The sequence below is a fragment of the Panthera tigris genome, chromosome C1, assembly GCF_018350195.1.
Source record: "Panthera tigris isolate Pti1 chromosome C1, P.tigris_Pti1_mat1.1, whole genome shotgun sequence".
Taxonomy (NCBI): domain Eukaryota; kingdom Metazoa; phylum Chordata; class Mammalia; order Carnivora; family Felidae; genus Panthera; species Panthera tigris.
In genome coordinates this window covers 157,062,153-157,083,222 of record NC_056667.1, presented here as the reverse complement: position 1 = coordinate 157,083,222, position 21,070 = coordinate 157,062,153, and the positions used below count along the sequence as shown (strand labels likewise).

Sequence of the window (21,070 nt, the reverse complement as noted above, 5' to 3'; positions counted from 1 at the left end):
TATAATGCATAGAATCTTGTCATATCTTGAAGCACAAGGGAAAGTTTTTGACATTTTAAACATTAAAAAATGTAGATGTACATGTTTCATTCTCCAATTTCATTTATAATAGAAAATGAGTGTAAAGTTACCATAACAATGCAAATGAAAGAATTAGTAAACAACTCAAATTTAGAAAATTTCTTTACAATCGAGTGAGACAGATTAACAAAAGGTATAATCTGTTCAACTTAATACTTAATTTCCTACTAGAAAATGGTTTTAAACAATGATCGTTACATTGAAGATTCAATGACCGAGGTTTTGACACCCACTGCTAACCTCATGGACAGTAATTAGTGAATAATTTCTACATCAATCTCTGTATAGGCTTTTGAAAACATAATAAATTAAAGCCCTATTATCCAAACAAACCACATTCCATTCTATTGTGTTTTTTTCACCTCCCGGTTTATAGTTTAGACAGTTTGAAGAGGTTTAAACGTGTTGCTAGGCAACTAGCTCCTGAAGCATAACGTATTTCCTTCAACATCCCAGCCCATTCTTTTTTATCATCTTCATACCTGATGGAGAAAAAAAAAGTAATCAATAAGCAGTTTTTAAATAGATAGTTCTGTATGTTTCCTTGTATTAAATATACGAATGTGGGTCTTTGAGAAAAACCTATTGGCTCTTAACTAGAGGAGGACACACCTGACTGGTACAATATCATTTGAATTCCTCCTCAAATATGCTTTCTCTGAGCATATGTCTGAACCACCGCCATGGTGTTTAATCTGGATGTTTAGGCAGTTAATTAAGCCTTCTCTGGGAATCAAAGACTGTGCAGAGATGAAGAGTAACAGTTAATCAGTCATTCACATTTGGATTGATAAAGATGGCTGGTCGCTATGAGTCAAAGTCAGCAGACTCTACATTAAGAGTAAGAACTGAAAAGTCAGGGACAGCTGGTCACCTTGATTATAATTTCAATCCTTCCCATACAGTGGTGCCCACCATGGCAGCTGATGCTAGTGATCACTCCAGAACAATCCATTCCCTTCTGCTTTATTGTCCTGTGTGAGTACTATTAGATTTTGCATTTGATGTTAGGTAAGAACTAACATTAGGTTGTTCCCTCAGGGAATATTCACGGTTATAAAGATACAGGAACTTGAATTGCTTTGAAATATGTGTGCCTCTACTCTGCCTGGTGCCTGGAATGCCTTCTCTGCATGAGGAATTCCTAAACGCTGCCCTCTCTCTGAAGCCTTTTTGTAGCTTTCCCTTCATTTCTCACATTGTCCTTTATATAGTATCTATTATAGCAGTTACCATTCTATTGAAAATTTTTCCTCATATTTATGTCCTCAACAAGCTCAAGGGTATTTGAGGGCAAATAATATATCTTATTCACCTTAGTATTCTCCCTCCTCCAGAAGCTATTAATACTTGGCACAAAGGAAATACCGCCAAATCATTCTATGATGATGATTTAAAGTAATAATTTTTAAAAGTAGCTCATACTTATGTAAGATATGTCCTATCTGACTTAATTTTAACAATAGTCCAAATTTAATTTTCAAGATTTGTACTGTACACCAAGTGATTTTTACATTGAGAAAAGTAGACAAAAAATATTTTACCACTAATAAAGGGAAGAACTTTAATTATCTATACAAAATTTGGGGCAACAAATTAAAAGAACGGTTTTAAGTGACTTAAAGAAAAAGTGACCACATTTAAGCAATATCAGGTTAAATGAGGCTTAAAAGCATTTGCTTCCTGACAGTTATGTATTTTTTATTTTTATTTATTTTTAATTTTTAAAAATTTAATGTTTATTTATTTTGAGAGAGAGAGAGACAGAGTGCAAGCAGGGGAAGGGCAGAGAGAGGGAGACACAGAATCTGAAGCAGGCTCCAGGCTCTGAGCCATCAGCACAGGGCCCGACGCGGGGCTCAAACTCACAGCTGTGAGATCATGACCTGAGCCGAAGTCGGATGCTCAACTGACTGAACCACCCAGGTGCCCCAGTGACAGTTATATTTTTACTTTCAGCTTGGTCAATCCTAAATAATGGAAAGATTTCAGCAAAAAATACGAGAATGGAAGGTTTTTGGGGTTTTTTTTTTACATATCACACTAAGAGGGTCTATATGTTTGGAATGTGGTATACTGATAGTTCTCATCTCTGCAAATGTGAGTAGAGATTCACCAGGAAGTTGAGGACAAGTGGGCAGCCACCTTTCTGGAAGATCAGTGGCTCTCAACTTTTTTTTTTCTCTTTAATGTTTCAAGTTTTTATTTAAATTCTAGTTAGGTAACATACAGTGTAATATTAGTTTCAGGAGAATTTAAGTGGCCGTCAACTTCAGTGCACATCTGAGTCACCTGGAGGTCTTGCTAGAACACAGATGGCTGGACCCCCCAATCCCAGAGTTTCAGTAGATCTGAGGTAAGGCCTGAGAATGTGCATATTTAACAAGTACACAGGTGGTGCTGATGCTGCCTTGGAAACCACAGCAGATCACTGGTTTTCAAGAGCACATTTGGAACCACTAGAGACATTAAAAATACTGATGCCTGGGTCCTACCCCCAGAGACTGATTTAACTGGTATGGAGTATGGCCTGGGCAAGAACATTTTTTAAAGTTCCTGACGTGATTCTAATACGCAGCAAGAGTTGAGAATTATTGCTCTAGATTTTATCACCCAAGTGGAAAACACCAGTACCTAAATTTAAAATTTTACAGCCAAGCAGACAGTGATGAATGCATTCTTGCCTTTCCCCAATCTGGCGGTTCCCAAACTTGTCTGCATATTAGAATCATCCAGGGGTCTTTTGAAAGTTTAAAAGCCCAGACCATACTCTAGAAAATGAAATCATAGTCCATAGAGATAGGAAAGAGGTGTCAGTACTTTTTGAAGCTCCCTATGTGATTCCAGTGAGCAAGCAACTTTGGGAACCACTGTCCTAATTGCAAAATCAAACATAATCAGAGAGGATGCCTCTTTCAGGCTCCCCTCAGCAATATAAGGGCTACTTTTAGCAGGAGATGCTCTACTTTGCTGCCTACAACATCCTCCTGCTGAAGCAACTTAGCTTTTGACCACCGTTAGGAACCACAGTGGCTCATGTGGGATTCAGCTGATTGACAGCACCATTCCCTAACATCAGTGTTTTTGACGCTGGCTGCATAGTAGAATCACCTGAGAAGGTTTTGGGACCTCACTGCAGAAATCCTGATTTAATTGGCCTGCGTTAAGGTCCAGGCGCTGGTATATTTTAAAAGCCTCCCAGGTGATTTAAAATTTTTTTCTTTAATGTTTTTATTTATTTTTGAGACAGAGAGACAGAGCATGAGCAGGGGAGGGGCAGAGAGAGAGGGAGACACAGAATCTGAAGCAGGCTGCAGGCTCTGAGCTGTCAGCAAAGAGTCCGATGCAGGGCTCAAACTCATGGACTGTGAGATCATGACCTGAGCCGAAGTCGGACGCTCAACTGAGCCACCCAGGCACCCCCATCCCAGGTGATTTTAATGTGCAGCCAGGGTTAAGGATCACTGCCTATTCACTCTTTGTGCTTATCCCTGTTTTCCAAAAACCCTAACCTTCTCAGCCCTCCATTATTTCATTCTTTTTTTCCCTACTGCTTCCAGCCTTTTTCCATCTCAACTTCTCCCTAAGATAGCTCCTTTCCTCCCTGGAAATCTCTGGTTTCTTTTTGTTCCTCCTCCTTTTTTGGGGTGGGGAAAGATGAGTAATACTTACCTTCCCTTTATAGCTACTTTTTTTCTTGCCTTCTACGTAGCTAGTTACTATTACAACAACACAAGGAAATAATGTTTGATGCATAAAATAATTCCTTGGTTAAGCCACCTGTCTTTCAGCCTTTCAGTTCACCAGGGAATAAGGCATGTGGTGGGTCAGGTATAGAAGCAGTAATATCCACTTTCTACTCTTGGCCTTGGCGGTATGCCTTCACTGATCGCTCTTCCAAAGCTATCCCTACAAATTTATTTATTTATTTTTATTATTTTTTTAAAAATGAAATTTATTGTCAAATGTGTTTCCATACAACACCCAGTGCTCATCCCAACAGGTGCCCTCCTCAATGCCCATCACCCACTTTCCCCTCCCTCCCACTCCCCATCAACCCTCAGTTTATTCTCAGTTTTTAAGAGTCTCTTATGGTTTGCCTCCCTCCCTCCCTAAAAATTTAAATTAGTGAGCAAATCACTTGTTAAAATGAAGATACTGATTAAATTTGGGGTGAGACCTGGGATTATGCATTTCTAAGAAGCTCTCAGGAGATGCCACCACTGGTGGTCCATAGACCATACTTTGAGTACCAAGGTTCCAGACAATCTGGTGACAGACCAAGGAAGAGCATCCATCCTTGAGGGTGGGGGCTGGCCTTCAGCTGAGAGGGAAAGCATGAATTTGGCAGTTTCTGGATGAGTGTACGGTATCAACTCACTAATGCTTACCTCAAGCAACTGAGATCTGCCTCCTATAAATTTTTATCAGCAAACACAGTGCCTGGGCTGAAGGCAGCAGGTGCCATTTGACAGACACATGTGGTATCCTAGTGGTAACCAGATATCTGCATTCTGTATGCCCTGCCCCAACCATGTGGCTCTCCATGACACAACTTACACTTCTGCTCCTAAGACTTCCTGTATGTGCCCTGGTCTCCAGGGGACATTCACTGTATTAGAAACTATGGTAAAATTCACCACCCCCCACACACTGTATAAATACTACATTCGTTTCAAGCCTAACTTCAAAATATTCAACTGAGTAACCACTGCAGGTGTCATCCTTCGGAGACCTGCCCAGCATCGATCTGAGGGGTAAAATGGATTGCTCCTTTTCACCTGTTTCTTTTTTAAAACGCTTTTGTAACTGAATCTTCAAAAACTCAAAAACGGTTTAAATTAGAATCAAAACAGAATTAATGAATTTGTGGAAAACTCAAGAAGTTAACTACATGTTTCTTCAGAACTCTTAGGAAATAAAGTACCCTCTGGTAGAAAGGTTTGGAAGCAGCCCTCACTCTACTGGATGCCTAGTGCAGTACACTTTCAGAGCAGAGTAGAGCTTTATTAAAGAATCAACAGTCCGAATCTCATTTTACTGATTAAGAAAAAGGCCTAGATAAGTTCTTTCCCAAGCACACAGCTAATTAGAAGCAGTACTTGATCATCAAGTAAGTGGCACGTGCAAAAGTTCAGTTAGGTTTGAAAAGCGTTTAAGCTACTATCAAGAAGAAGCATACATGTTGGGAAAGTCTGGCTTACTCTTTACTGCAAAATTGCTTTATCGGTTATCAGTTATTTGATTTAATCTTTGGTCCAAAAAATTGGAGTCAAAAAAACTTACTTCCATATGTCATTGACTTCAGTGGGTGCAAACTCTTTAGACTCCAGTTGAATCATGGCAAAGCCCCCGATGGCATACAGGGATCCAGCCAGGCTGACCAAACTGATGGAGCTTCTTTCTTGGGGAAATTCAGTCATTACTTCCCATCTAGGAATTATTGAAAAGACAGTCAATGTAAAACCTAAGGAAATGCCAAATTTATTTACTGAACAATTATGTGAAATTATAATTTAAAAATTCAAGTTAGCATAGGCATCTAAAATTAGAAGATTAAGTTTTTCTACTGAAAAATAGCTAAATATTTCTTTATTTGAAAGATGTAACCAGATTAAATATAAAGCCCTCAATATGTCAATCTTGGACTATTTCACCTTCATCAATTAGCATGTTCAGCAATGGTTATCAAAATGTGTGCCATAAACTGGGGGGTTGGTACACTTCTAGGGCTCCTGAGTCTTACTGTGCTGGATTTCATTTGAATGGTAATACAAATTTTTAAAAAGCCTGGTTTCCATCATTTCTCAAGAAATCTCTAAATCCTTTGCAGTAAAGGCATGTAATTAACCTAGTTGAGAAACTAGAGTTAGTAATTTTCTTTTTAATGACTTCATCTTTTTAAATAAAGGATTTAAGGGAACTTTTTAATGTTTAAAGCCATATGAAATAGGACAACTAATGATAAAATTAATAAAATCAGTTGGAGGTATCAAGAATCTAGAATGAGTTAGTCATTTTGGCAACTCTCTATTCTATTTCTCTGTCATTAAAAGTGGACCTTTCTCTAAACATATTATTTGTTTTTCTAACTATAAAAATAGCACATATACATTGTAGACAATCTGGAAATACAAAAAGGTATAGAAGAAAACAAATACCACCATGATCATACCCTCCAGACATAACCATAAGCAACATTTTAGTGTAATTTTGTTTTTTTCAAAAAGCATACAGATTTATAAATATAAATGTCTATACATACACATGAAAAAGCTATGAACATAGAGTGTTTATAGTTCTGTGCACTGCTTCTTTAACTTCTTATGAGTGTTTACCTATATGATAGTTTTCAAAAACACGATTTTTAATGATCGTTTAAAATCCTGTCCCATAAAAGTTCCTTGGTGATTTTCAGATACTAAAGTGTATTTTGTAATCAGGCATACATGGTTCCTTAAAAAAGTAATGACAGTGCTCTGATTTTTCTTCATTGCTAAACTAAGAGTGTAAAAACTATGTATTTATCTAGATGAGTGAACTCAAAAATTTGAAAAGACTAATTTTACATAAACGATATCTGTCAAATGTCTTTTCATATTAACTTTAAGCCAATAAAAGCTTATAAGTGAAAATATTAAGAAATTATAAAGAGTATAAAAGAATTAACCATTTGAAGCATTCATGCTTTACAAATATCATAAGCTAAGTGGAGGTCTTTTCATTCTACATATTTCAAATCAAAACACCATACGGAGACATGTATATTCACCCACGTGTATATAATTATTCAGAAGTATTACCTTTGCACGACTAAATTCATAAAGTTAAGTTAATAACAAATAAGGACAAATTGAACACTCCAACATTAACTTGAGGACTATGTGTTCCAAGTTGCAAACACATGTAATGCATCAAAATGTTAGGCTTTTCACACCCAATGACAGTAGAAGGAACCCACATACTTCATCTTAATCCTTGCCTCCCTGCCCTCCTCTCCCCATGTCCTAATCAGAAAGCTTCATTTTCATCCAAAGTTAAAAAGTAGAGTGATTCATATGCTTTGGTAAGATACAGCAACTCACTTATTGGTTATGAGGTCAAAAGCTTCTACCGAAGCTGAAAGGCCATCTTCGGTGACGCCTCCTGCAATCACAATCTTGCCCTTATGTATGGCCACCCCAAACATGGAACGAGGGGTTTTCATTGGAGCCACATCTTTCCAGTCTCCTTTTTTTGGGTTGTAGATAAACACTCTGTTTGTACACTTTCTGTAAACATAAAAGACAACAAAATGGTCCTTTTAGAACCTTCCTTTCTGAAAGAAGCAATTTCACTAATCGTTTAACATTGCTTCCCATCTCAGATACATAAAGCAGAATTAGAAAAACTCATAAGTATTCTGAATCTGAGCCTATGACACAAGTGAAGGACAATTGCGAATGTGGGCACTAAAACTATTTTATAACTTAAATATACTACTGAATGGTAGAGTATCTTTCCTTTCGGCAATCACCCAGAGTGGATTTTAATCCTATCTGCTGCTAAATTCAACAGAAGACACAGATAGAGTTAAAAAAAAGATCATAGACCCTTTTTGTGCCAAGTAACAAAAATGTTAAGTTTATCTTATTGTTTGAATCTCCTAGGAATGACTTAGTTAATTTAAAAAATAATTAGGTATGAAAGTACCTATTTTAAATTTAACTCCATAATATGATGGCTTGTTTCATTTTAGTATACTACTAATACACCAGTGTATTTTAAGAAATCTGGGACTATAGATTAGACAACTAGTCGTCTGAATAGATGAGTAAGGAGAGCAGTTTTATATGCTAAATGCTACCAGGAAAACCTGTACTCATCTGAATTATTCTTAGTATGTTCCTCAGAGTTCCTTAAGGTTATCCATAATTTACTGATAGGAGTTCAAAATGCTAAATAATAATTCATCAACTGGATATATTTGTGGGCTTTTTAATTTTGTTTTTGCTTTTTTAAAGTAAGCTCTACACCCAATGTGGGGCTTGAACTCGCAGCCCCAAGACCGAGGGTCATATGCTGTAGCAGCTGAACCAACCAGGTGCCCCTGGATATATTTGGTAAAGCAAAAAAGCCAACAAACAATACTCCCAACGTTTTAGGAGGACAACTTTTTTCTTTAGTCTTATGAAAGACCAGATATCTGGAGTAGAAGCATTTCCTCTAATATTTGACTATGGGTATTATTTTAAAACTTCTTGACAAGGTCATGATACAAAACTATGTTCTTCAAATTCAGTGGTGTTAACTAGTGAGATTTAGTGCTTACTTTTAGATAATGACTCATTTCAAAGTTCTTTGGCATTCATCAAGCAATGCTGTCTTGGTTAATCATACTCTCAAGATTAATATATTCTTACCAACAAGACCTGTATGCTTCTTACTGACATATCAATTTCCTGGTTACTAATACCACTTGAAGGAAACAATTTAAATCATTTGGCAGGGTCAGTAGATTTTCAAAGTCAGAACACTGCTTAATACACATTTTCCATCCTATTTACTCAGGAAAAATACCCCAAATAAGATTTTGCACTAAGTTTGTAATATGGCCTTCCTTTAAATTATGGGAATGGCTGGGATTAAGGAAAATATTAAAATATCAGAATATGTTATCTTTGAATATGGATAGACTGTATAAAACCCATTGTTCTTTTTAAACAATTAGTTATTTATTTTTATTTTATTTTATTTTTAATTGAAGTATAACTGACATACCATATCGTATTAGTTTCAGATGTATATCATAGTGATTTGATATTTTTATACATTATGAAATGATCCCCCTGGGTAAGTCTAGTTATCATGTGTCACCATACAAAGTTGTTAACAATATTATTGACTACATTCCCTATCCGTATATTACATCCCCATGAGTTATTTTATGATTGGAAATTTGTATCTCTCAATCCCCTTTACCTGTCTCACCCATCCCCAACATCTCCCCACTCTGGTAACCACCCGTTTGTTTCCTATATCAATGAGTCTGTTTCTTTTCTTTTCTTTCTTTTTTTTTTTTTTTTGCTCGTTAGGTTCCCATTGCTTTTTAAAATCACATTTCCTGTGCTATTTGTCATTTTAATTTAATAATAACCATTAATTGTTAACTCAGAATATAGAGTTCTTTATTTCTAGCACATTTCCATATTCTACTCTCCTTTCCTGCTTTGCCCTTATAATTCTTAATTCTGGTTCCCTTTCCAGGATTATCTCTATTTGTTAAGTAGCTCGGGCAAATGAGGACAAGCCAAATTAGGCAGAGTTTTCAGAGGCAGGACATTAGTTCTCACTATTTAAACTGAAAATCTTCATTTTACCAGACAGGCTCCTGGCTTAACCGACTGACTTTTGGAGCCCTCTGAAGTCACTTCTCCCTTTGAGTAACAAGATCCTTTTCCTAATTACCTATCCCTTGAGAAGTGCCTAGAAATCAAGTTATATGAATCTTCATCCTGTTTTTCTCACAAGAAACTAGGCAGCCATGGGTGTACCAGATGCAGCTGTTCTGTTTGATCAGTGCCTCTTTGTGACCAGTTGTTAAACATTTTGACTATCAAAATATTTAAATATTTTTACTCTGTCCAGGAGTAAATCAGTGAAACATTGTTTAGGAAATAACTGCTTTCTTTTCTGTCACCAGGCTCCTCAGTTTCAAACTCACCTATCTAAATTCTTTTATGAAGGTAAAGTACAAATCCATGATATTTTAATGCACTATTGGTTTAGCAGTTATATTTTAGATATAACATTAAAGAGGTACACTTAGTTTTTATCTAGTTGTGGCCAAAAGAATAAGAAAGCCCACTGGCTTTAACGTAGTGAAATATAATGAAAAAGACTTGATTATGCTCCTAAATGCTGCTTTTCAACTGTAAGAATGCTTATGAGGGCGGTATCATGCTAGTTCCTAGCAATATGCTGAATATCTACACATTTACTTTAACAAGTTTTATTTATTTTTTGATACTTTAGCAACTGTTAACTTTTATACAGTTTCCCTTCAGAAATCATTTATAATATCCTCCAATAGCTTTTCAAATTTTATTTTGAAACTTTCACTTCCAAAATGTTATAAGTGAGAACCAAGTCTCATTTCAGTATGTAGATTCAGATGAAAGGAGGGAAGAACTCTTGCAATAACAAAATCATTTGGAGGGGCGCCCGGCTGGCTCAGTCAGTGAAGCATGCAACTCTTGATCAGGTTTGTGAGTTCAAGCGCCACGTTGGGGGTAGAGCTTACTTAAAAAAATGTTAAAGAAAATCATTTGGATGTAAACCATAAGGAGATTTTAGGTACTTACTTGTCATCTGTCTTTCCTCCTAGACAATATATCATCCCCTTATGTGAAATCACACTATGGCCATAGACTTTGATAGGCAGTTTTTTAACTTCATTCCATTTTGCAGTCCTGAAATGAGAAGACGGTAGAATTTCTATGCTTTGAAACACGTTTTCTATGCTTTCAGTTAATTCTAGGTTCTAAAGCTATGAATATGTAATGGGCATTCATATACCTGAATGCTTACGAAACAGGAATGTCATGGCAACTTACACGGGATCATAGCATAATACTGAATCCAGCGAAGCCTCTGTTTGAAGGTCTTTGCCTGCAACTACATAGATTTTGTCATCTACCTCTCCCAGACCGAAGAGACACCTGGCTGATGGCAGAGGTGGAAGTCCAACCCACTCGGATGCTATGTTGTCAAGCTGAAAGAAAAATATATAAGGAATTGTACAGCTTGTTAGAAAAGAGTTACAGTTGTTCCAAGAAATATGCTATATTCTATGTGTTGTTTACAATACACTGAGATAGTGGGACGCCTGGGTGGCTCAGCTGGGTAAGCATCTGACTCTTGGTTTTGGCTCAGGTCACTATCTCACAGTTCGTGAAATCAAGCCCTGCATCGGGCTTTGTGCTGACAGCATGGAGCCTGCTTGCGATTCTCTCTCTGCCTCTCTCTCTGTCCCTCCCCTGCTTGTTCTCTCTCTCTCAAAATAAATAAACTTAAAATATATATATTAAAAAAGAATACACTGAGATAGTCAAAGATGTTGCAGGTAAAATAAAACTGCAATCCAAAAGTATCATATTTTACCTCTGGATTACCAAGAAAAATGAGAAATTCTGCTTGGTTTACCAAAATAGCTAAAAGTAACAAAATCTGGAAAAAGAGAATAGAGTCACTAGAGTTTGGTTAGAACTGTGAGGTTTCTTGTCAAAGTTTCTTCCCATGTTGTCTTGTTCAGGTTCGAAAAAAGCATCCTAATACTGTTAGCTCCTTGGGGAAGAGAAGTTGTGACTGTGGGGAGGGTGTATGTGAGTGACCCCCGAATGCTATATTTAACATGCTCCCCAAGCCAGGACAGCTGGACCTGTCGCTCAGTCCACAGACAACTGGGATGTTAGGCAATATCTTTTTTCTTTTCTTCAAAACTGTGTAGGTTTCTCTCTGTTTCGCTTTATTATTTCTGACATAGGCAGGGTTCTGGCTATAACCTCCTAGCCTTTTGCTGGAAGTCATTGGAAAAACCCTCGCCTCTGTCTTTTTTTAAAATTGTATTAGGAAGTAACTTGCTTGTGTTTGCTGCTGCTACTTCTGCAAGCCTCAGACAGCTCTCTAGGTGCCCATGCTCTCGGGTAGGTAATTCTGGTGTGGCAGGTATCAGTTTCAGCGCTTACTATTGGTAATTTTACATTTTTCCACTTTGCATTTTAGGACATGAAGGCATGAGAAAATTGCTTTTTGAAGGAGTGCAGTTACAGATTTGTTGTTCTCTGTAGTGCTACATCTGTGTAGCAGAAGAAGGAATAAACCCCAGAATAACTGGATACCAAGAGTAGGTGCAGATAATAAGGGCTGTGGTCAAGGGAGGGTCTCTGTAGAAGCCTATGTATATTTCACCTCATAACTTTGGTTAAAGCAAGTACTAATTAAGACTAGATAAAATGAGCAGTTTAATCCTCACATATGCATTGTTAGGTCTGCATTCACAAATTTTTTTTTTTTTCAACGTTTTTTTTTTTTTATTTATTTATTTTTGAGACAGAGAGAGACAGAGCATGAACGGGGGAGGGTCAGAGAGAGGGAGACACAGAATCTGAAACAGGCTCCGGGCTCTGAGCTGTCAGCACAGGGGCCCGACGCGGGGCTCGAACTCACGGACCGCGAGATCGTGACCTGAGCCGAAGTCGGCGCTCAACCGACTGAGCCACCCAGGCGCCCCACACAAATTTTAACATCTAGGTTGTGATCGCTGATTTTTTCATTTTTGAAAAAAAAGTCCTTTCAGCAAGTAAGTGGTGTGTAGTATAGTAGAAATAATGATGAACATTTATGAAGTTTGGACTCTGTGACAGGCTGCGTACGGAACACTTTACACGGGTAATCTCATTCAGTCCTCCAGGATTGCCACTTTTATTATCTGTTTTACAGACGAGAAAACTGAGGCACAGAAAGGTTAAATAATTGGTCAAGCACAGAGCTTTTAAGTGATATTCAAAAACAAGCTATATAAATCCACTGTTTTTTAAAAATGGGAACAGCAATTACAATCCCAGACTAAAGAGTTAACTGCCCACACTGTACAGGACTGTCCACATCACCATCCTCTCCCCAATCAGGGCATTTAGTACAGCAGATGTAACAGTACTGTCTACCAGGCTCTTTTATAGATGATCTGTCAAGCTATTTAACCTGTCTGGCTCCAGTTTCCTCATCCTTAAAATCAGGGTTTGGACCTACATTACTTTAAAATGGGATCCTGTTCAAAGATTTGATGAATCTTTTAATTCTATGAAAAACAAAACAAAACAAACAACCCTCTCTTAGGTAAAAAATTCTCATAATCTATTTATAGTACACAATCAAAGATCATACTACTCCTAACTTAATACATTCTAAACAGACGGGATCAAGCAGAAAAATACAATATAAAACTTGAAATTCTCATATATTTTCTTGTGAGTCATAAATAACCCTTCTTACAGTCAGGTGTTTTTATCCTGGCATCTTGTTGCACTATTTGTCCCTTTTAAGAGAAGCAAGTCATGGGCAATGACAGAGAGTTGACCTTTTCAACTTTGTGTAGCTGTTTTCGTAGCTATAAAGAACATTGAACAGATTTCTTGAACCAGAAATGAGAGGCTGTGCCCATAAAAGTAAGAGTAGTCGGTGATCACAAAGAATGAAATTTTGCCATTTGCAACAATGTAGATGAAACTAAAGTATATTATGCTAAGTGAAATAAGTCAGTCAGAGAAAAACATATCATATTATTTCACTCTTATGTGGAATTTAAGAAACAAAACAGATGAACATTGGGGAAGGGAAGCAAAAATAAGATAAAAACAGAGAGGGAGACAAACCATAATAGACTCTTAAAGACAGAGAACAAATTGAGGGTCGCTGGAGGGGTGGGGGTGGGGGGATGGGCTTGTTGGGATGAGCACTGGGTGTTATATGTAAGTGACAACTAAATTCTATTCCTGAAATCATTATTACACCATACGTTAACTAACTTGGATTTAAATTAAAAAAAAAAAAAAGTAGTAACAGGATGGAAGAGAATAAAGATAATACTGTTAAGTATTCCTTGATCTATGATTTCTAGATACCTGTCTGTCCATTTGTGTTTTATGTCATTTTTACTTCCTAGATATAATGATTGCCTTTTAAATTCAATTTGGCTTTTCTGAAATTTCACTGATTTTAAAATTAGAGCTTAGGAAATTTTCTGGCATGCATTCAAACACTTAGGATTATAGCTTCTGTTTTATTTTTGTATTTCATAGTTAACATTTTTCAATGGAACTTTGAAAATTAAGAATGATTAACATATATATTACATTTTTCAAGATTAGGAAAAGCTGGTTAAAGGTAGTATTTTGTGAAGGCACAGTATGTCGCACACTGAGAGCACACAGTGACTGTGGTATGACATTCTACACTTATCTTTGGCCTTTCCAGTTCAAGTGCCCATAAATCTCAGGCCATGAGTAGCTATGATCTAAACAAACTCATCTGAGCTAGCTGTAAGCTACAAAGTAGCTTAAAAATTGGCATTATTAAAGATAAAGGGTAAGCCACTGATTCCTTCATAAACGGATAAAATATAATGTGTTAATAATATGAAACAAACTCACTTCAAACAAACTATAAAGAGTTTAGTTGGGAGTATTTGGTTTCTTGGACACATCTGTGGTTTCACAAAACAGATTAAATTGGAATGATGTCGAAGTACAACTCTGATCCAAATACATGTGGTCACTTGTCATAAATAAAAAATCATCGTAAATAAAAATTTCTAAATATAATTGATGAATTCAAATTAGTGACACCTTTGTAGTTTTTCCCAGAAGGTAACCCAAAGTTTGTAAATTAAGTTATATAAGTTCTCTTCATTTTCAACAAAATTATATTTTAGGCAGTAAACATAAATAACAGATAAAATACCACCCTTAAGAATTTCAAATCAGTTCAAGAAAACCTGGAAAAAGGCTGAAAATCTGACCAATTATAATTTTTGCAATGTGGAAGTACTACGGTTTAGAGAAATACATTAACCTACTTAATGGGTTAAAAGTTTCAATTTAGGTTTTACTAACACACTGGGTTTTGAAGGATTATAGTCACCATCAGCTATAAACTTAACACTGTGGGTAAAAGAGTGTAAAAAAAATCTGAGTCCTCACTTACACATTAATTAGAACCTCATTCTTCACCAAACCTTTTATTAAATATTAACAAGCAGTTAAGTTAACTGATCTAAGTACTTCTGTCAGCTCTGTAAGTAGCAAAGGTGCAAGGGACTGGATAGACATCTAGTAGAATAAAATGCAAGCAGCCTGAATGATTCACACATCAGGTAACTGGGTAGTAAACAGCAGCCTTTCCTTTACATCTCTACTTTTAGAAAACTAGCCCTTCTTACCTGGAAGAAGTAGGACTGTAGAGGTTGATCTTTATTTTCTTCATCCACATATAGTCCTCCTACCACATACACCTGATTTTGTTGGGTAACAATGCTAGAATGATTTCGGGGAATCTGCTCAGCCAGTGCAGTGAGGTAGCACTCATTTTCTGTGGGATCATAAGCCACGGCAGCTGTGTCATTCACCAAGAGGATGAGGTCTTTGACAAACATTCCATGCCTGGGAATGTCATTCAGGTAACCAGGAAGTAAATCTTCATCACCAACATCACCATTCACCTCCCCAGCCCCAGCCTTCTCTGCATTTTTGCTAGGTTCTGGGAGTTTGCCTGCAAAGGCATCTTTGAGAACTTTGATTTTTTTCTGGAGTTCTGGGTTGCTTTTAATTATATCATCTTTCTCAACGTGATCTTTAAAATATTTTTCTGTCATAAGGCGAAAACGAATACAATCAAACACTTCGCTAAGGTTTTTGACCCTGTTTTCCTTGTCTGTTCGCACCCATTTCATCACCGCCTCAAATACCGCTTCTTCCTTCTCCACATTTAGACTGTCATTTGAAATGACTGAGATCAGTTCCTGCGGAGATAGTTGCATGAAGTCCTCTTCCTTACAAATCTGTACAAAACGATCAGACACAAATTCACGGGCAGAGATCGCAAGTCTCGGGCAGTCAAGAAGAAGTCCTAATCTTAAGATGGCTAGACAGTTACCAGGAGCAAGTCTTTTCTGAAGATAGGAAACACAGACAGTGAACACCGAGGGGATCTGAAAGCGGCTGGCCAAGGCAAAAATATCTTGCACGTTTCCATCGTTGAGATCAATACTGGCAGAGTACAGGTACTTGATGATTAAATCCAATACAGCAGGATCCACATTATCTAATACTACCTCCTTTTTTTTCCCCTCATCAATTTCAGATAAAAAATACTCACGGAAGTAAGGACTACAAGCTGACAAAATCAATCTGTGGCAAGGAAGACTTTTGTCACCTGCTTTTAGGGTGCAATCGATGAATTTTTTTTCATCCAGGAGATCTTTTAGACCATCCTGAAGAAGGGTGGATTGGTAAAGCCGCAGTTCCTCTGTGAGTTCCCGCTGGGAATCCATTTTGTGAGTAACCTGGGTAAGGAAGGGGACACTGAAGGCCTTAGCTCCTCGCAGCACACAGGTCTAGCTGTAAAAAGGCAGATCAGTGTGCTTTGCCCAGCTTGAAGCCTTTGCAATTTAATCCCACCGGCTAAATATAGATACCCACTCTAACAACGGGAATTTAGGAGAGCTGGTTTGGAAAGAAGAGTTGTTCTTGCAGCTGTTATAGATTGAAGGGAACAACTGGAACTTTTAATCACTAAGGAAACAGCTAAGAAACAGGGGATTTAAATGAAGTAGAAAGCTTTAAAATACATAAAGCATTACAGCATATGTCAATAAAGGCATGTTTAAAGAAAATGTTTATTGAACTAACAGAAAACTGAATCATAAAAAATGAGTCAGTCCGCTAAAAATGGTCTAGTGGCAAACTCCTTGGCTGTCTGAATTAATGATGCAAAGGTCAAGAATATGAGGTGAGTTCATCTGAATACTCATAAGCAAAATCCCTTTTCCAATAAGTGTTACATACGAATTTTTATTTTCTATTTAAAACAGTGGGATTTACAATTTTCTTTTAGAAGTACGAAACTTAAAAACTTCTGTTTATGTACTGTAATTTTATTTTTAAAAACCATCAATAATAATACCCCACCATAATTGAAATAATAAATACAGAGAAATTGCTAGTTTTCTAAGACATTCCGAATTATCTTTATTCTTAAATGGAAAAACCCTAATTTGTATTGAATTAAATGATAAAATTATTTATTCATACCCTGCCTTGCTCTACAAAGGATCTGATGTGGCAAACAATAATAAAACAAGTAAAATAAAGGCAAAAGGTTAAAAGGAGTCATCAAGCTTAGACAGAAATAGAAATAGTTAAAAGTCAACAATAGGGAAAGAAAAAACTCAAATATAATATGATTTACTAAAGATACTCTGTGATTTTAAATGTTGAAGATAACCTTTCATTAAATAAAAAGTTAAAATACAGATATAACTCCATGAAAACAATGTTATCAACAGACTACAGCAGACTGAGGAAGAAGTGCTATATATCACCTGCATAATTTGGAAAACAAGACTATATAAGGAAAAAGAAAAGAATATATAACTGAAATCATAATTTAAGTTCTCGATTATAATAGAACACCATATTGATTAGGGAATGCAGAAGTCATGATTTGAAAAAAAATTGATCCTTTGTTTATATGCAGATGACATTGTATACCTCTTCATGAACTATTTTATTATAAAATTATATTGTCACAGTTTCCGAACTCAGTGGGGCTATAGAAATACTGTATAATTTCAAATTTTGGTATTCATGAAAATGCTCAAAAGAATATAAGCTCCATGAAGACAGGAAGTTTTTTTGGCTTGCTTTGTTCAATGCTATAGCCCCAGGGCCTTGTGTGCTCCATAAATATTTGTCGAATGAATAAATGCCCCCAGATCAGTGAATTCTGTATTTTTAAACTTCAAGGTTTCTACCCATGAGTAAAGACTTTTTCTTTTATTTTACATCACAGTGAAGTCAATGGTACTGTCAGCTGCTAAAACAACAGCTGAAAGAAGAGCTCATTGACTCTTTTTTCCATTTATAGATGTCAGTGAAGGTTTTAACACACTAGAAAAAATGAACAGCTGCTCCCGTGTTTAAACAATAAATGACTCATTTCTCTCTACAAGTAACAACTAACATTTGAAAAGATTAATGAGTCAGATGCAAACACCATGCTATGACATTTAAGATTCCTTACTAGTAAGCAATTATGAAGTTTGTTTTGCTTGAAAAACTATTTAAATATATTCCTGGCAGCATTTTGTGACCTGTATAAATTTTTCAAACAACCTTTTCTCCCCTTAACATAGGTTGTTTATTCTAACCCCACCTTTAAAAATGTACAAATCTTTTCCTTTTTAGATAAAGAAACCAATGTATAGCTTTTGTTCACTGATTTTTATTAAACTCAGGTTAGCATTTGGTTGTACTATGTGTTTATGGTTGTACATACCGTTGCATCTCATTTTAATGTTTCTAAAACACTCCTTTCTCTTGAGAGAAAGAGGGCTCTTTCTGCTGATTTCAATGATTTGACAAAGGTTCCTTACAGTGTTTCTTTATACCCAAGCAGTGGCAAAAAACACTGATGCCAGAGAAGTTGCCAAATCTTAGCTAACCGAGAAATCTGAGAATACTCTATTTTTGAAAACTTCAAAGAAGTTTCAATGAATACAAACAAGGAGAAAGTCAATAAATGAACTATTTATTTACAAACTATTTAAAACTATTTCCTTACTAAATAAATGTATTCTTGTCAAATCTATATTGAAATTACTTATAAAATAGTGCCCAAAACATTACACAGGGGTTGATATACTTCAGAGTTAGCTATCATTTTTAGGTTTTACAGAAATGGTCACCTAAACATGACAAGTTTAAGGGTCATAATTTATATTAGAGTTCGTTTACATTTGGAGCTTTTTGATAATTCATTTACCAGATTTTAAAATTAAAAAAGCAGTATTTTGATAACTCCATAAGAATAATCTTATTGTTTTAAATGATGCTTTCAAAACATTAAATGGTGCTGCATAAGTTCTTTATTAACCCAACAAGATACAGTCTTTTAATATCTGCAGACTAATAATGTACAAGCATTAGATACAAAATAAACATATTTACAAACCAGATATGTGATGATTACAATTTTAAATATAATTTTTAGAAGAGAGGCAATAAAATCTTAGATAAATGAGTTTTTCCTTAATCATTAAAAAAACCCCTCTTTCTTAAAAGCTTTTTCTGTAAATGTAAAAACTATTCCATGCCTTATAGCAGGCGACTAGTACTTAATCTTGAGATATCTTTAAATAGAAATCCAGCTCAACTCAAGATCAACTCATCACTTCCCAAAGTCCCTGTAGGGTGAATCCATCCTTCAATTTCTCTATTGCAAGCCCCAGTTCTTCTGAAAATACAGGTTCACGATCTTGTTGCTTTTTGTGAGATAAGAGGATGAGATGGGAATGAAGAAGGTGGGCAAGGAAGAGGGAAAAAAAACAAAAAATAGGATTCACATAAGTTTTGTGAATACTAAATGTTAGAATACAGAAAGTTTTTTTTTCATATACTATAGGTAAAATGTCCTTACCTTATTGCCATCAGCAAAATAAGCCTATAAGACAAAGAAAATAATATTTCACATACTCAACATGTAATAGGTGAGTGGACTAAGAAATAGGTAATTCATTTATAAAACAACTGTGTAACTACATATATTTCACATTCTGTTTCATTCTGTCTAATGCTCTTGTCATCTATCTTTACTATGCTAGCAGCAGATTTAACTTGCCAATCATTAGTAGTGACTACAAGCTTTAAGCTCCAAAAAATGTGCTTTGTAATTAGTACATAATTAGCATTGTTAACCTGAAAGGAGATAAAAAGAATGACTTAAAAGCTATAAAATTTTATCCCTACTTTTGGTTTAGAAGAAGATGCTGGCAAAACAAAACAAAGCAATCAGTGCTTCAATGTATCAGCAAATGCATACATTTGAGGTAGTAGTAGTTTATAATTAAATATTTTACACGAATTTCACACTTGTTTAAAAATACTTGTTCCCAGAGAGGTATGCTAGTCAGATTTATACACCACCATATATAGAAAGCATTATTATTATTCTGGCTATGAAAGCTAAATAATATAAATTTGCAACAGAAAAGTTCATTGTTCAAATATCCTTTTTAAGGTAATACGCCAATAAATCGAAGGGAAGTCCATCTCATAAAGACTAATTATGAAAAGTATAGATTTTTAAATTAATTTAATTAACTAGCATGTTCTATTATTCTTGGGTATGAAAAATCTTTTGCAGATCTGAAATCCTCCGAATAATTGTGTTCTCAAACTATTTCCCAGTTTGGTAACTTAAAGGTAATTTCAAAGAACAAGTCCCTAACTTAAAGAAAAAATTGCTTTCCAACTCATATGTAAGATAACTCTCAAAAAGTCTCATGTTCTATGGTGTTTTACATACTTAAGCCATTACTTAATTAAACATGACTCAGATTTTAAAAATCATAAGATTTTCAGTAGCTCGTCTTCATCATGCTCACCACAAAAGCATCCGTGTGATCATCAGAGTCTATTTCTACATCATCTTGAATCTGTTCAACTGTCAGAGCTTCAAGGGGCTGTGGCTAAAAATCAGCAGATGTTAAAATGCATCAAAGAGGTGATAGTAATTCAACAAATAATTTTAGTAAAATGTGCTGTGAAAATTGTAAATACTTGTAAAAGGATAAAACAGTTGCAAACTACTCAAATCTTAGAAAAATCACTGCATAGTTTATATTCTGTTTATTTACTTGTATGTGTGTGTGTGTGTGTGAGAGAGAGAGAGAGAGAGAGAGAGGGAGAAGAGAGAGAAGAGAGAGCAGGGGAGGGGCAAAGAAAGAGGAAGACAGAAAATCCTAAGCAGCTCTGCACTGCCAGCAGCCTGAAGCATGGCTCAAACTCATGTGCTGTGAGATCATGACCTTAGCCGAAATCAAGAGTCAGAGGCTTAACCAACTGAGCCACCCAGATACACCATAATTTATATTCTATTAAAATTACCTTGAGTAATCAGTTAAACATCAAGGTTTTAAATATGAAGTCAATATCATCAAAAATATTAAAATGACAAATTTACACATACTTAATATGATACTTAGAGATATCCTTAAAGAAAAAAACTCTCATTGGACTTTATCTGATTTTCTTTCACATGGTTTAAAAAAAACTAAGTTTGGATAACAGCAAATTTTCCATTTTCCTTAAAACTGAAATGGTCATTAAACAGAATTTGTGAAAAGTAAAAGAACTATGATTTGCACGGACTATTCTAATGGTAAAGCGAAATA

The 21,070-nt window shown here is 35.8% G+C and overlaps 1 protein-coding gene across 5 annotated transcripts in view; it reads right to left on the bottom strand.

Moving 5' to 3' along the window:
• The window catches only part of BBS5 (Bardet-Biedl syndrome 5), a 41,846-nt gene continuing 20,776 nt past the window's right edge, over window positions 1-21,070 (bottom strand). For 4 of the 5 annotated variants that reach the window (XM_042994645.1, XM_042994642.1, XM_042994643.1 and 1 more), the window contains 8 exons: window positions 20,282-20,365; window positions 19,315-19,338; window positions 15,059-16,180; window positions 10,677-10,834; window positions 10,425-10,532; window positions 7,167-7,352; window positions 5,368-5,514; window positions 1-563 (listed from right to left, as the gene is read on the bottom strand). In XM_042994645.1, coding sequence (XP_042850579.1) covers window positions 452-563; window positions 5,368-5,514; window positions 7,167-7,352; window positions 10,425-10,532; window positions 10,677-10,834; window positions 15,059-16,180; window positions 19,315-19,338; window positions 20,282-20,365 — 1,941 coding nt within the window. In that variant the 3' untranslated portion in view covers window positions 1-451. Of the gene's footprint in view, window positions 564-5,367; window positions 5,515-7,166; window positions 7,353-10,424; window positions 10,533-10,676; window positions 10,835-15,058; window positions 16,181-18,745; window positions 19,160-19,314; window positions 19,339-20,281; window positions 20,366-21,070 lie in introns of those variants that run through there. The other variant, XM_007074602.3, reaches the window with a different exon arrangement.